The sequence below is a fragment of the Macaca nemestrina genome, chromosome 17 (assembly GCF_043159975.1).
Source record: "Macaca nemestrina isolate mMacNem1 chromosome 17, mMacNem.hap1, whole genome shotgun sequence".
NCBI lineage: Eukaryota > Metazoa > Chordata > Mammalia > Primates > Cercopithecidae > Macaca > Macaca nemestrina.
The window spans coordinates 11,846,188-11,860,803 of record NC_092141.1 but is presented as its reverse complement, the minus strand read 5'-3'; the positions used below and the strand labels follow the sequence as shown (position 1 = coordinate 11,860,803).

Below are 14,616 nucleotides of genomic sequence, written 5' to 3'. Positions count from 1 at the left end.
TTCTCTTGATCAATAATCAAGAACAAGTGGCATTGGTATTTTCTAACATATATACTTTATATTAATATTTTATACAATTAATCAATTTTCAACAAAGATGCCAAAAAATTCAAAAGGGAAAGTTATTTTTAACGGTATGGGAGCAATCAGATGTTAATATGGAAAATAATGAGTTCAACTCCGACAACCTCCTAAAAAAAATTAATTCAACACAGGTGATACTCCTGAATAAAAATGTGAAAACTGTAAAGCTTCTGAAAGAAAAAACAAAACAATATCTTTGCAATCTTTGGGATTTTTAGTTTCCTTAGGACTCAAAAGTACTAACCACAAGAGGAAAAAAGGGAAATCGCATTTAAATCACATGAAAATTTAAAACTGTTTCTCATCAAAAGATATCAATAAGAAAATAGGTAAACCACCAATTTGGAGAAGATATTCACAATACACGTAGCTGTCAAAAGATGTGTAACCAGAAGCTATAAAGGATTCCTAGAACTACAAACAATCCATTTAAAATGAGAAAAAGACTTAGACACTTTATAGAATTCATATAATTGGCCAATCAGCATATGAGAAAATATTCAAAAATATAAATCTTCAGAGAAAGACAAATTAAAATTTCAGTGAGATACCAGCACACACTGACTAAAATGGTAAAAATTTAAAAGACCCACAACACAAACCCACAATTTGGTGAAGTGGTAGAGCAACTGAACTTTATTATATTGCCACTGGGAGTATAAATTACACAATCACTTTTGAAAACTGCTGGGCTATTACTTACAAACATTAAACATATGCCTACTGATGAACCTGCAGTTCTCAAGAGAAATGAAAACATATGTCCATAGAATAACTTATATCAGACTGTACACACAAGCTTTATTTATAATAGTCAGAAACCAGAAATAACTCAAAAACCATCATTAGGGGACTGGATGAACAAATTCTGTTATATTCATACAATGGAATTCTAGCAATAAAAAGAATTAGACTCGAAATAAATGCAACAATATGGATAAATCTCAATAACACTAGGCTAAGATTTAAAAAGGGCAGACACAAAAGAGAACATGCTACATAATTCTATTTATAGGAAAAGACAAATCTGCTCTATATTGACAAAACGCTGATCAGTGATTGAGGCTGGCAGGAGAATGGAGATGTATTGACTGGAAAGAGGGACAGGTGAACTTTCTAGGGTGACGGCAAATGTTCTGTATTGTGGTAGTTACCTGAGTGTATACATTTGTAAAACTCACCGAGTTCTATGTATACTTTTTGTCTATACATTGTACTGCATGTATATTATACTACAACTTTAATAAATGAATAACCAGCTGTACCCGAATATCCAACAGTGGGATGAGTTAGTCAAATCCTGGTGCATCCACACAATTAAACATTACACATGATATCATAGAAGAAGAATTAGTGACATAGACAGTTACTGGGTACACTGTTTTAAAAATCAAGTTATAGCAAATCAGCAAGAAAAGAACAAACAATCCCATCAAAGAGTGGGCTAAAGATGTGAATAGACAATTCTCAAAAGACGATAAACAAATGGCCAACAAATATATGAAAAAATCCTCAACATCACTAATGATCAGGGAAATGCAAATCAAAACCACAATGCAACACCACCTTACTCCTGCATGAATGGCCATAATCAAACAAATAAAAAACTAATAGATGTTGGTGTGGATCTGATGAAAAGGGAACACTTTTACACTGCTGATGGGAATGTAAACTAGCACAACACTATGAAAAACAGTGTGGAGATTCATGAAAGAACTAAAAGTAGAACTACCATTTGACCCAGCAATCCCACTACTGGGTATCTACCCAAAGGAAAAGAAGTCATTATATGAAAGAGATGGCACAGGCATGTTTATAGCATTACAATTTGCAATTGCAAAAATATAGAACCAGCCCAAATGCCCATCAATCAACGAGTGGATAAAGAAATTGTGATATATACGTGTGTGTGTGTGTGTGTGTGTGTGTATATATATACACATGTGCACACACGTGTGTGTATATGGTGTGTGTATATATGTTAAATAAGGTTTGATAATTTAAATATTTTTAGACAAAAACCACTGAACAGAAGCTCCACGAACAGAAGAAATTATTGTATTTCTCTTCTCTAAATTTTTATCATCTATCAATCAATCAATCAATCAATCAATCAACACATGCATACACCATGGAATGCTACTCAGCCATGAAAAGGAATGAAATAATGGCATTTGCAGCAACCTGGATGGAATTGGAGACCATTATTCTAAGTGAAGTAACTCAGGAATGGAAAACCAAACATTTTATGTTCTCACTCAAAAGTGGGAGCTAAACTATGAGAAGGCAAAGGTGTAAGAATGATACAATGGACTGTGGGTACTCAGGGGAAAGGGTGGGAGGGGGTGAGGGTGAAAGACTACCCACTGGGTACAGTGTACACTGCTTGGGTGATGGGTGCCTATGTACCAATTAGCAGAAAAAGATAAAAATTTCTTCTGTTCGTGGAGTTTGTGTTCAGTGGTTTTTGTCTAAAAATACTTAAATTATCAAAAGGCAAACATTATTTAAGGCCTAATTACTAAGCTTTGTATTTGACCTCAGGGACGTTTATGACTACCCTGGAGGTTGTGTAATATATCGGATACATGCAGAGCTGCAGTCAGACAGTTCTGCCTCCTGTTAGCTGGGCAGCTATAGACAATTAATTTAACCTCTTTGTGCCTTCGCTTTCTCATCAATAATAATGAAGGTATCTGATTTTCATGAGAATTAAATGAAATGGACAGTGCTCAGGACAGTGCCTGGCACTGTGTGGTAGTGTATAGTAGATACTAGATAAATATCGACTACTATTATTGTGTTATAATAAGAATTATTATTAAAGTGTCTGAACTTTTAGAGACTTTTATGGTAAGTATTTTTGGTTATTTTCTGGTTGACCCCTGGATAATTAAAATGTTACAATATGTGGTTTTTTTCTAGGTCACTGTGCTTGTCTCACTGATTTGGCAATTTAATTGTTTAACTTTTTTCTCATTCTGACTTTCAAGAGCATGGATTTGAGCATTTGTCATCACATAGATAGGTGATAGACAGATCTGAATTCTTTGTTCAAGATCATGAATACTACTGGTGATTTGAGTGACATAATTGCAATAACAGACAAATACATAAATGATAGATTGATGATAGATAGATTTTAAAGTTTTTTGTTTGTTTGTTTGTTTGTTTTTGAGATGGAGTCTCGTTCGTCGCCCAGGCTGGAGTGCAGTCGCTCGATCTCGGCTCACTGCAACCTCTGCCTCCCGGTTTCACACCATTCTCCTGCCTCAGCCTCCCGAGTAGCTGGGACTACAGGCGCCTGCCACCGCACCCGGCTAATTTTTTGTATTTTTAGTAAAGACAGGGTTTCACCATGTTAGCCAGGATGGTCTCCATCTCCTGACCTCGTGATCCGCCCGCCTAGGCCTCCCAAAGTGCTGGGATTACAGGCATGAGCCATCGCGCCCGGCCAGATTTTAAACTTTTAAAATCTTAAGTAGTTTGTTTTTGCCTGATGGTTTTCTTCTACTTCAAAGCGGGGACTATATCTTACATTTTCTTGGTATTCGATATAGTGCCCAGGACAGCTATGGAAATACAGTTGATGGATGGATGGGTGAATGAATGGATGAATGAACAGTCGGATGAAAGAACGATGAATGAAAAGTGGATGCCTGGGTTCTACAACAGCTCCTGATTTACTGGATGTGGGGACAGAAGGGGTTAAAAATTCCATCAAATTGAGGGACTCTTTCTCTCTCAAAGACAAAAATTGGGGTAATTATCTTCTCTTAATTCTAGCAATCATTAGTGCTTAAGGCTCAACACTTTTATTGTGCTTCAAACCACAGATAATCCACAGATAACAACTGTGATTCACTTGTGACTTTCCACAGAAGTCAACTTGTCAGACACTGCCCTGTGGCTACTTGCATAGGGCTGGAGCTGGTGGCCATATTCTAATCCTTTCCCATTGTTCACAAAGCAGCTTTGGTCTTTGATGATGGGACATCAAGTTTCCATGACCACTAATGCAGGGCAGAGCTTTACTGCCTGAAGTGCAGCACTCTGCATTTTTTCCTCTTATCACACACAGTTAGGGACACTGTGGTAGCCTTTCATTTCTTTAGGTTCTACGGAGCTGGGTTATAAGGATGATGCTGGAGGACCACACTAGGTTGTGTGGGCAAGCTGGGATGGGGGTGGTTAGTGCAGTGGATAATTTAGGATTCTGCCCTTGTTATCTTCTTCTCTTCCCTTAGGGGCAGGTGTGAGACCGAAGTCATGTGACAATTAAGTGTTGTCATCGTGAAGATAGTAATCATTTCAACACATGGATACCAAAATGCAACTTTTCATTTGCCTTATCTATTAGCTTTAGTCTTTTGCTATCAGCTTAAACTTCTATCCTTGACTTCAGAAGACACTGCATTTATTGATTGTCCTCATTTTCCAAATCACTTATTGCACACAAACACACTTTTCGATGCTTTCCCTAAACTTACTGTATGTGCGCCTGAGTGGCTGGGTTATTACCTGAACAAGGGTGTGGATCTTAAGGCCAGATTCCTTGATGAGATTGTAATATTTTTCCATTCGATCATGCTGATCATCCAGAGAAAGAAGGGATTCTCTTTTTCCATCTTTTCTCTTAAATATTGGAGCCACCCATGTTTTCATGATGTTTTGGATCTCTTCCACATTGTCTTTAGTTTTCTGAATTCTTTGTTCAAGATCATGAATACTACTGGTGATTTGAGTGACATAATCGCAAACGCCTGCTCCTCAAAAGAAATAGAATTAATTGAAATAGCCTGCAGTGGCAAAGCTAAAGGGCTAGTTGCTATGAAATGTAGGGATTTAATACTTGCGAGTGTTGTAAGACTTTTCTATATAGGTAACTTCATTATCATCAGAATATTCTCCCTTCTAGTTGTATTAAAAAGACAACCTTTACCATGATCCTGATTATGGAGGAAGAGAAAGGGGTAATGCTTACTTACCAAGCACACAAAAGTTGGCACAGCTGCTAGGGAATACAATTTTATATCCAAATACCAGTGAGACTTGATGACCTTATTTGGGTTAATCTTTCTTTTCATGTTTTAAGCACTTGCATCATGTTAAATTTTGAAAATGTCTTCCTCTTGCACATGAACTAAAGTTCTAACTTGTTTAATATGGCATTCTAAGACTTTCATGAATCAACTGTAATCTTTTTTTTTCCCAAACTTTAACCCTTCTGAGGACCCTAATTCGAATTAATCTCCCTCCCCTGTGATTCCCTCCTGTGATTCTGTCCTGTGAATCCCTCTCCTGTGATTGGTCACACTTTAACTCTATGATGGCTTTTCATGAAAGTCATCATATGGCTCCGTATAACTTAGGTTGTATATCTGTCTGTTGTCCCCACTAAATGTGAGCTTTTTGAGGGTAGAGACCATGTCCCATACACCTCAAATCTCTCTAGTTTGTCACACAGTATCCTGCACGTATTAATCAGCCAATGAAAGTATATTGAATTGAGAGATACCAGAGAAGTCAATGCATACTGCTTTAAGATGTTTACAATCTAGTTAAGAAAATTAAATAACAAAGATAATATAGTAAGAACTCTCACTCGTGGAGCACCCAATGTATGCTGGAGACTGTAGGAGATCTTATGCAACCTCTGAGCGTCCCAATGTGCACAGCAGCAAGGTTTTCTAAATTTACCAACTATATCCACAGAGAAGAAAGAAAAGGAATACCAACTCTTTTTGCCTTCTCTGCTTGGATATGTGTCAAAGGAGAAGACAGACTTATGTTTCAAACCCAAATAAGATTGCCAGGGAATAATTGGAGGTTCTATGAACTTTATTAGATCCTCGAATCTCCATGTTTTTGTCAGACTTCAGATGGTGCCCTGTTACCTTCTGTTTTCCAGTTCAAAGTCTCCTCTGCTGCTCTGAGGCGGAGATCAATATTTTGCAGCTCTTCCTCCACTAATGGAAATTCCACCTCCAGCAGAGTTTTCATAACCTTATTGTACCAATTTGCCATCAACTCCAAATTAGCCACAAGCTGCCGATAGAAATCCCTGGAGGAGAACATGGCTGCTGCTGTCTCAGGGATATGTATCATCTCTCTGGCTTCAAGATAGCTCATTTCTTTCAGCACTGAAAGCAGCTGGAGAAAAGAAGCAACACAAGTGTCTGTCGTTCAGTGACAATGAATAATCTGCAGCATTGGTCAAGGACTGGACAATCCCAGGAGGCCCAAAGATCTTCTGGGTCTCTTCTTAAGTTCTGCTCCTATCAGTTTCTTAAATCTAGTCTCAGAAAAGGAAAATCAAGTATCAGGCAGAAGGAAGATGTCTCCGACAGACACAAGACTCCTAAATCTGTAGATCATAAAGAAGAGGAAAACCTGAGAACAGAGGCAAGAGTGATAGCAGGGGAGGGCTCTGCCTTCTGTGCTTTGGGCAACGTGGCTGCGGAAATGATGGGCTTATGCTGGCCCAGCCAGTTCCTGATCAAGGGTGGTGGTGGTCTAAAGGAGGAGAATCATCTGGCCTGGGCTACCAACATTCATGAGAAGCCTCAAGTTCAGACTTCTGGCATTCTCTCCAAATGAAATAGTCATAGTGAGACGCTGGCAGGATTGAGAGGAGGTGCCCATAATAAAACTTTAGTTATTCAATGTAATCATTTGGAATACCCCACAACTTCCATAACCCTCTGCTGGCATTTCCTTGTGTCTTAACATGCTAGGGGTTCAGGAAATGGAACTCATCCAGGCTGCTCCGAACTTCTGTGGGGTCCCAAATTTAGCAGCAACTGAAGAAGTGAGAAACCAAGTAGATAGAGTCCAATGAAACAACAGGGTTTCCAAGCACCCTCTTCTTCATCCTTCCTTATTTATTGATGTTCCTATCTGAACCCATGAGGACTGACGGGCATAGGTACAGGTGATGAAACAGATGGCCCCAGGTTCTCCCTATCTCCCCCTCATATAAAGACACCCGGCTCCTAGCTCTCCTTCCAATGCTCTGGGCCAATTCTTTATTGTGAGTGGGCAGACCCTAGTCAGCAATCAGACAAATGCTAACCATTTTGTGGGGAAATGGGCTCAGTCTTCTAGTTTTCTTAGAAGTAAGCTCAAGACAAATACTAAAAATTTAACTATAAAAAGTGAAAAGAAAATAACTAAAAGAAAAGATCTGGGGCTATTAATATAATAGGGAAGTAGAGAAAGTCGTTCCAAACATAAAACCACAAAATAAAACATAAAAATTTTGGGGCATAAAATATCAATGTAAAATGGCCAACATATTTGGCCATTTAAACTGGCAAAATTTTTGGATCAGATTTCTTAGTATCTGTCACATATTTCCTGAGTATCCTAACAAATTCACAGGAAGAGAGGGCACTTCTGCTAGCAAATGGGCAAAGGACATGAACAAGCAATTCAAAGAAGAATAAATATACATGAGTAATGAACACATGATAAAAATTCAAATTTACTAGTAATTAAATAAACACAAATTGAACAACATTGAGGTTTTTTTTTTTCGTTGAACAGTCTGGAAACTATTTGAAGAAATGAACAATATCTTGTTGGCAGGAAAATGACTGAGTTCCATCTTTCTAAAGAACAAGTTGATAGTATACATGAAAAGTCTCAAAATGTGAATGCCCTTTAGCCCAGAATTTGCATTTCTGGACTGTTATCCTGAAGAAATAATCAAGAATGCATACAATAAAAACTAGGGATATTTGTTGTAGCATTATTTATACCATGCTTTATCCAATTTAAGATGTCATCCGTTGTAAGATTCACTATTATTTTATATGCAACAAAAGAAAAAAGAAAAACATGCAGTCTATTAAACTACAAACATGCCAATTTCAGAGGTATAAATATGTAAAAAGAGGCTTCCTAGAATCCAAGAAATACAGACTGATGAAACGGTAAAATAATGTAAATGTCCAACAATAAGACATTTAAAATAATTTAAATGATTCACATAAATTTGAAAAAATTAACCTATACGATTCTTATCTTGTCCCCAGAAGGGCAAATTTCTGATCATGTCCCTCTAGACTGAGAAGTGTGTCACTGTTCATTCTTAATAGCCCAGCTTTGGCCACATTGCTTGAAGTTGTATGTCAAGGGGTGACTGTGTTCTTCTTTGACTTTTTAAGCTTGTAGCTGTCTTCCATCAACTCACATTATAATTTAGGTATTAATATTTATTCCTCCCCCACCTTTTTCCTCTTGCTTCCCTCCTTTCCCTTCTATGGCCTGCAAACATCTATAAAGTGCGCCCTATGTGTTACACATTAAGGCAGATAAGGTCCTTGTCCTTGGAGTATATAGAGGCTGGTCCATCTTCAATGCAGGACTAAGTATAGTTATATACCAAGGACTTAATTATGATATAGTAATATATCTTATACCAAGGGTTTATCTCAAGGGCTTAATTACTATATTACAACATGGAGACTGTGGGCCTATTTGGTAATCCAGATATTCATCTCTTTAGGCATTTAATATTCAATATTGCTCACAGTGAATGCCAATGAAATTGATCCAAGGAGTTCAGTAAGTTAAACAGACTCATGTCTTGCCAAAGTGAAGAAATGAATTTTCTATATTCCTTGTTGACTTTGATCGCAGAGGAGGAAGTGATGTTCCACTTAAATTGCAATTTTCTTGAAAGATGCCAATATGCCATCAGCTTGGTTTTCAGCTCAATCTAGAGTGCATTTCTGGAGCACATGCCATCAAGGCAGATGTAGGTGACTGCTTTTAGTTTAGTGTGACCAATACCGTTTTTTTCAACCTGAGTAATAGTATTTTTGATACAAACTAACCTTTAGTTATCATTTTTCTCCAGCATTAAACTTTCTGTGGCTGCTGCGGTCCCCACTGGTCTTCACCCTTCTGATCATCTAAAACAGTTTCTCAACCTCAGCACTATAGACACTTTTGGACTGTTGTGGTACACTTTCCTGTGCATTGCAGGATGTTTAGCAGTGTCCCTGGTATCTATCCACTAAATGCCATTGGCAATTCCACCTAGTTTGACAAACAAAAATGTTTCCAGGAGGACAAAATCATCACTAGTTGAGAACCACTAATCTAGAGTCTTTTTTCCAAAGCCACTCCTCTGGGATTTACCATATGCCATCTAGTGAAGATACAATTTTGCATGTTAAGGTTGTGACCCCCAACTAGACTGTGGGTTCCTTGAGGGCAGGAGCCAAGTCTTATATGCCCTTGGTTGGCCCTCCAGCATCTAGTCAATGGCCTTCGGGCATGGAAAATATTCAAGGTAGGCCCAGTGGGCTATGTTTGTTACCACATGATTGGTGATCTTTTGTAGTGTTTCCTGTTGTGCAAAATCAAAGCAAATATATTGAGTAACCCTAGTGAAAAATGTGAACATGGGCCACTTAATAAAACACTACGCCCCAGGATTCATCCCAGAAAAGAAATCCAGAGTACAAAGTATTTTGAGCATCTTTTGCATGGTCTTACAAAAAGTTTTTATGCTGAGAGGCTGAGGCAGGAGAATCACTCGAACCCGGGAGGCGGGGTTGTAGTGAGCTGAGATCGTGCCACAAGAGTGAAACTCTGTCTCAAAAGAAAAAGTCTTTATGCCTTCAAAATCAGCAGAATTCAAAGAAACTCTTCAGGCATCCAAAAGAGAGCTACTGTCAGCCGACTAACCTGTGGGTTAAAGTTGACAGTGATCTCCTTCGTCTCTGGGTCACGTTTCAGAAGTGGTTGGGAAAGATTGTACTGTGCCTTCTCCGATACTGTCCGGCACCAGTCCTCATAAAGTCTTGTCTCATACCTGCGAGGGTCAGGGACAACAGCCACCTCATAAGCCCCCTCCCCCCAGCTCCCCAGCGCCTGGTCATAATCTGTGTTTAACATGAATTGAAGATACTACTAGCCATTGACCCAGCCAGACTGGGTCAGCTTCTGCGAGTAACCACAAATTTCTTTCTTTCTTTCTTCCTTTCTTTCCTTTCTTCTTTCTTTCTTTTTTTTCTTTCTCTCTTTCTTTCTTTTTTTCTCTCTCTCTCTCTTCCTTTCTTTCTTTCTCTCTCCCTCTCTCCCTCTCTCCCTTCCTCCCTCCTTCCCTCCCTCCCTCCCTTCCTCCCTTCCTCTCTCTTTCTCTTTCTTTCTTTTCAAGACAGAGTTTCACTCTTGCCACCCAGGTTGGAGTGCAACGGTGTGATCTCGGCTCACTGCAACCTCCGCCTCCCAGGTTCAAGCGATTCTCCTGCCTCAGCCCCCTGAGTAGCTGGCATTACAGGCGTGCGCCATCACATCCGGCTAATTTTGTATTTTTAATAGAAACGGGGTTTCTCCATGTTGTTCAGGCTGGTCTCGAACTCCCGACCTCAGGTGATCTGCCTGCCTCGGCCTTCCAAAGTGCTGGGATTACACGCTTGAGCCACCATGCCCGGCCATAACCACAGATTTCTAAAGGTAGCATTGCTTAAATCACAAAGGAGAAGAAAGACCCCATGAGATCTTTTGGGGGGATAAGGAAGTTGTGATTAGTCTCAGTAAATGTTGGAAGAAGTTACTGGGGAAGATTTGCTCTCACACTAATCTTTATGTAGCTCATGGACGTTCATCATTTAGTAATTACACGCTGACAACACCTACCATGTGCTGGGCTTGGGGGATAAAAATGATGGATGAGTACCTGACAGTGAAGGCAGTTAATGGTGGGGATTGCAGGCGAGCAGATCACCCTGACACAGTGTAGCAAGTGCAATCCTAAACAAATGTACAGCTGTAATCCCAGCACTTTGGGAGGCCGAGGCAGGTGGATCACCTGAGGTCAGGAGTTCGAGACCAGCCTGACCAACATGGAGAAACCCCATCTCTACTCAAAAAAAAAAAAAAAAAAAAAATTAGCTGGTGTGGTGGCTCATGCCTGTAATGTCAGCTACTTGGGAGGCTGAGGCAGGAGAATCACTTGAACTTGGGAGGCAGGTTGTAGTGAGCAGAGATCATGCCATTGCACTCCAGCCTGGGCAACAAGAGTGAAACTCAAAAGAAAAGAAAGAAAGAAAGAAAGAAACAAAGAGCGAGAGAGAGAGAGGGAGGGAGGGAGGGAGGGAGGGAGAAAGAGGAAGGAAAAGAAAGAAGGAAGGAAGGAAGGGAAAGGAAGGAAGGGGAAAGAAAGAGAGAGAGAGAAAGAAAGAAAGAAATGTACAGGAAATCAGACACCTAATGGCAGCGGCGGAGGGCTGGGGATGATAAGGAGAATGTCAGGGAAAGTTTCATAGGAGAAGTGATGAACGGACGCTTGCCTGAGTCTCAGGATAGCCAGAGGTTGGGTGGCAAAGGAAGAGTGAGCATTCCTGGCATGGCCAAACGGTAGAGGTGAGAAACAGCACCCTTGAAACTGTATGCTTGAAACAAGGATTACAGAGCATGGCAGAGGCTGGAGGTGGTGGTGAGGAGGCAAGGACCACCTTAGGGAAGACTCTTCATGTCATGTTAAGGAGGCTGTGAGAACCACTGCAAGGCCTCCCAGCTGGTGGTGGCTGTGGTGACATTATTGGATTTGGTAACAATGTGGGTACTCGGGGGACAGATCTGGAGGCAGCAATGACTGTTAGGAAGCCACTGCAGCAGTTTGGCCTGGAGAAGTTCTAGTCTGTTGTGAAGATGCTGCTGGTGGAGACAGAGGAGTGGATGGACTTGAAGTTATTTTGGAGGTAAAAGGGGTGGAATGTGTGTTACTTGGCAGGCAGAGGTGCTGTTAATTAATCTGTCTGGAACAATGCTAAGTATAGTCACATGATAATCGCAAGGGCCACCATTCTTCCCTCCTGAACCGGGAGAAAGAACAAACGGCAGAAGGAGAAGGCAAAACAGTGGCTGTTTCTAGACCCTGAGCCCCCGAAAGACTTATTCAGCTTTAAAGCGGGAACAACTTTGAAGTCATATAAAATTTTCACTCTTACGCTTTCTCCATAAAACGATGCAGGAAGTACTTTCTAAAACCTATTGTCTGTTTGTGCAGCATGCACTGTTGCTTCTGCTGAGTAAGCAGCTGTTGCCGTTTTCCGTGACTCCCATCTTGGAGTTCCGTGAGTAGCAGCCTACTCCTAGCTCTAGTTCACACGCCCAGCAAAACTGCACTGGAAAAGTATTTATTTCCAGAATAGAGCTGAATTCCCCAGAGACCTATGTGTGTGCAACCCGGAAATACTGTACTCACAAATATCGCGGTTATAACATAAAACATAGAGCGATACTTCAGAGCCACTGAGGAATCTGCATAAACTCAGAGCTGCAGAAGGCAGCGTGGAGGTTGTGCAATTTGCAGACCCACACAATCCCAGAAGTTGCTTACTTTTCTAGCAGTGAGAGCGTATCTTCATATTTTTGTTTCATTCGCTTTCCTTCTGCAGATTCCATGCAACTACTCGTACAAGAGAGAAAAAGTGACACAGAATTAGAAGAAGTTAAAATAATTATTCGAGGAACAAACTGCAGTCTCCAAAGAAGAGCGTGAATAGCTCCTTGGCTGGTTTCCAAACAGCCCTGAAAGAGCCCTTCTTCTTCCCGAACATCTTACTCTGGCCACTAGAGGGCATCTGCACTTCCTGAAATGCCGGCAGCTCTGCAAGTGTTAGAGTTTCCTGCCCGCAGCTCCGCCAGCACCCTCACCTAGCTGGGCCAGTCACGCATCAGGTATCTGAGGTCCTTCAAAAACCTGAATAAAAGGGAAATTGAGATATGAAAAAATTCTAGGTGCCATAATTGTCTGTATTTAAGACCATCAATGTTATATACAGTCATGCACCACATAATGACATTTTGGTCAACATATATATGTGTGTATGACAGCAGTCCCGTAAGACTTTAGTGATGCTGAAAAATTCCTATTGCCTATTGACATGGTGCGAGGCATTACTCCCATGCCGGTGGTGATGCTGGTATAAACAAACCTACTGTGCCGCCAATCGTATAAGAGTGTACAGTAATGTCCTAGGCCTTCGCATTCACTCACCTACAGCAACTTCCAGTCCTGCGAGCTCCATTCATGGTAAGTGTGCTACACAAGTGTACCATTTTTTGTCTTTTATACTTTATTTTTTGCTGTACTTTTTCTATGTTCAGATATGTTTAGATACACGAACACTTACCATAGTGCTACAATTGTCTGTAATACTCAGGACAGTCACATGCTGCACAGGTTTGTAGCCTGGGAGTGATACATTAGACCATACAGCATATTGATCATAGCGCGTATTGTTCCTAGGATACGCTAGACCATAGCTCATTTGTACCCTAGGAGCAATACGCTAGACCATAGACATAGGTTTGTGAAAATACACTCTATGATATTCACATAATGATGAAATTGCCTAAGGATATATTTCTCAGAATATAACCCCATTGTGTAAGTGATACATGATTGTCTATAACACTATATGCCAGGTAAATATCTATGTAGGTACATGTATATTAAAATGATTTTTATATATTTAAATATATGTTTCTCCTTTTCTGAAATCATCTGGAACACCTGATCTGAAACACTACCACTTCTTCGCGTTTTTACATGAGTGTCCCTCCCAGTTCTTACCCCTGAAATATGTGCACATGTAATGCACATACGTGACAGTGCACATGCATGTACATATAACATGCGTAAACAAAGTGCACACAGACACACAGACACACACACACACACACACACACACACACGGCGGCTTCTGCAGGAATGCTAAGGACCACAGAAGAGAGTGTGGCTTGAGGTGCCGTTACCCACTGGTTTTGACACTTGCTGCAACACTAATGAAAGTCCAGCTCCTGGAAAAAATTGGTGAAGTATCTTTAATTCTTCAAAACCTTCACACTAACTATGCGGAGGTTTGTTTCTGTTTGTCCTGCTGGCAAAGAGGCAGCTTACTAATTCATTTGCTCTTTAAACCAACATATGATTTCTTTCTTTTTTTTTTGAGACAGGGTCTCGCTCTGTTGCCCAGGCTGGAGTGCAGTGGCGCAATCTCGGCTCACTGCAAGCTTCGCCTCCCGGGTTCACACCATTCTGCTGCCTCAGCCTCCTGAAGAGCTGGGACTACAGGCATCCCCCACCACGCCTGGCTAATTTTTGTGTATTTTTAGTAGAGACGGGGTTTCACCGTGTTAGCCAGGACGGTCTGGATCTCCTGACCTCGTGATCTGCCCGCCTCGGCCTCCCAAAGTGCTGGGATTACAGGCGTGAGCCACTGCTCCCGGCCCAACATAGGATTTCTTCACCAGATCCCTCGAGCTTTCCACAGAAGCCCTAGTGCCTGCAGAGAAAGCAATGAATTTGCTGGCATTTTTCCCCTCTCAATTACTCAGTTCACTTCCGTGATGAAAGGACAGATGCATCTGCCAGGCAGCAAGGAGAGGTGGAATGTGCTTCAGCCCGAATGGGCGCTTTCTCCTCCCAAGCCGTGTGATTTCCACAAGCCCCACAGGCCCCAACCCCAGGTCTCAGTTTTGTATCTAGAAAAGAATGAGGCCAGA

At 40.8% G+C, this 14,616-nt stretch overlaps 1 protein-coding gene across 4 annotated transcripts in view; it reads right to left on the bottom strand.

Moving 5' to 3' along the window:
• LOC105473558 (dynein axonemal heavy chain 9) overlaps window positions 1-14,616 on the bottom strand; it is a 377,165-nt gene that overhangs the window by 318,834 nt on the left and 43,715 nt on the right. For all 4 annotated transcript variants that reach the window (XM_071082354.1, XM_011727370.3, XM_011727373.3 and 1 more), the window contains 4 exons: window positions 12,446-12,514; window positions 9,787-9,913; window positions 5,982-6,237; window positions 4,606-4,847 (listed from right to left, as the gene is read on the bottom strand). In XM_071082354.1, coding sequence (XP_070938455.1) covers window positions 4,606-4,847; window positions 5,982-6,237; window positions 9,787-9,913; window positions 12,446-12,514 — 694 coding nt within the window. The remainder of the gene's footprint in view (window positions 1-4,605; window positions 4,848-5,981; window positions 6,238-9,786; window positions 9,914-12,445; window positions 12,515-14,616) is intronic.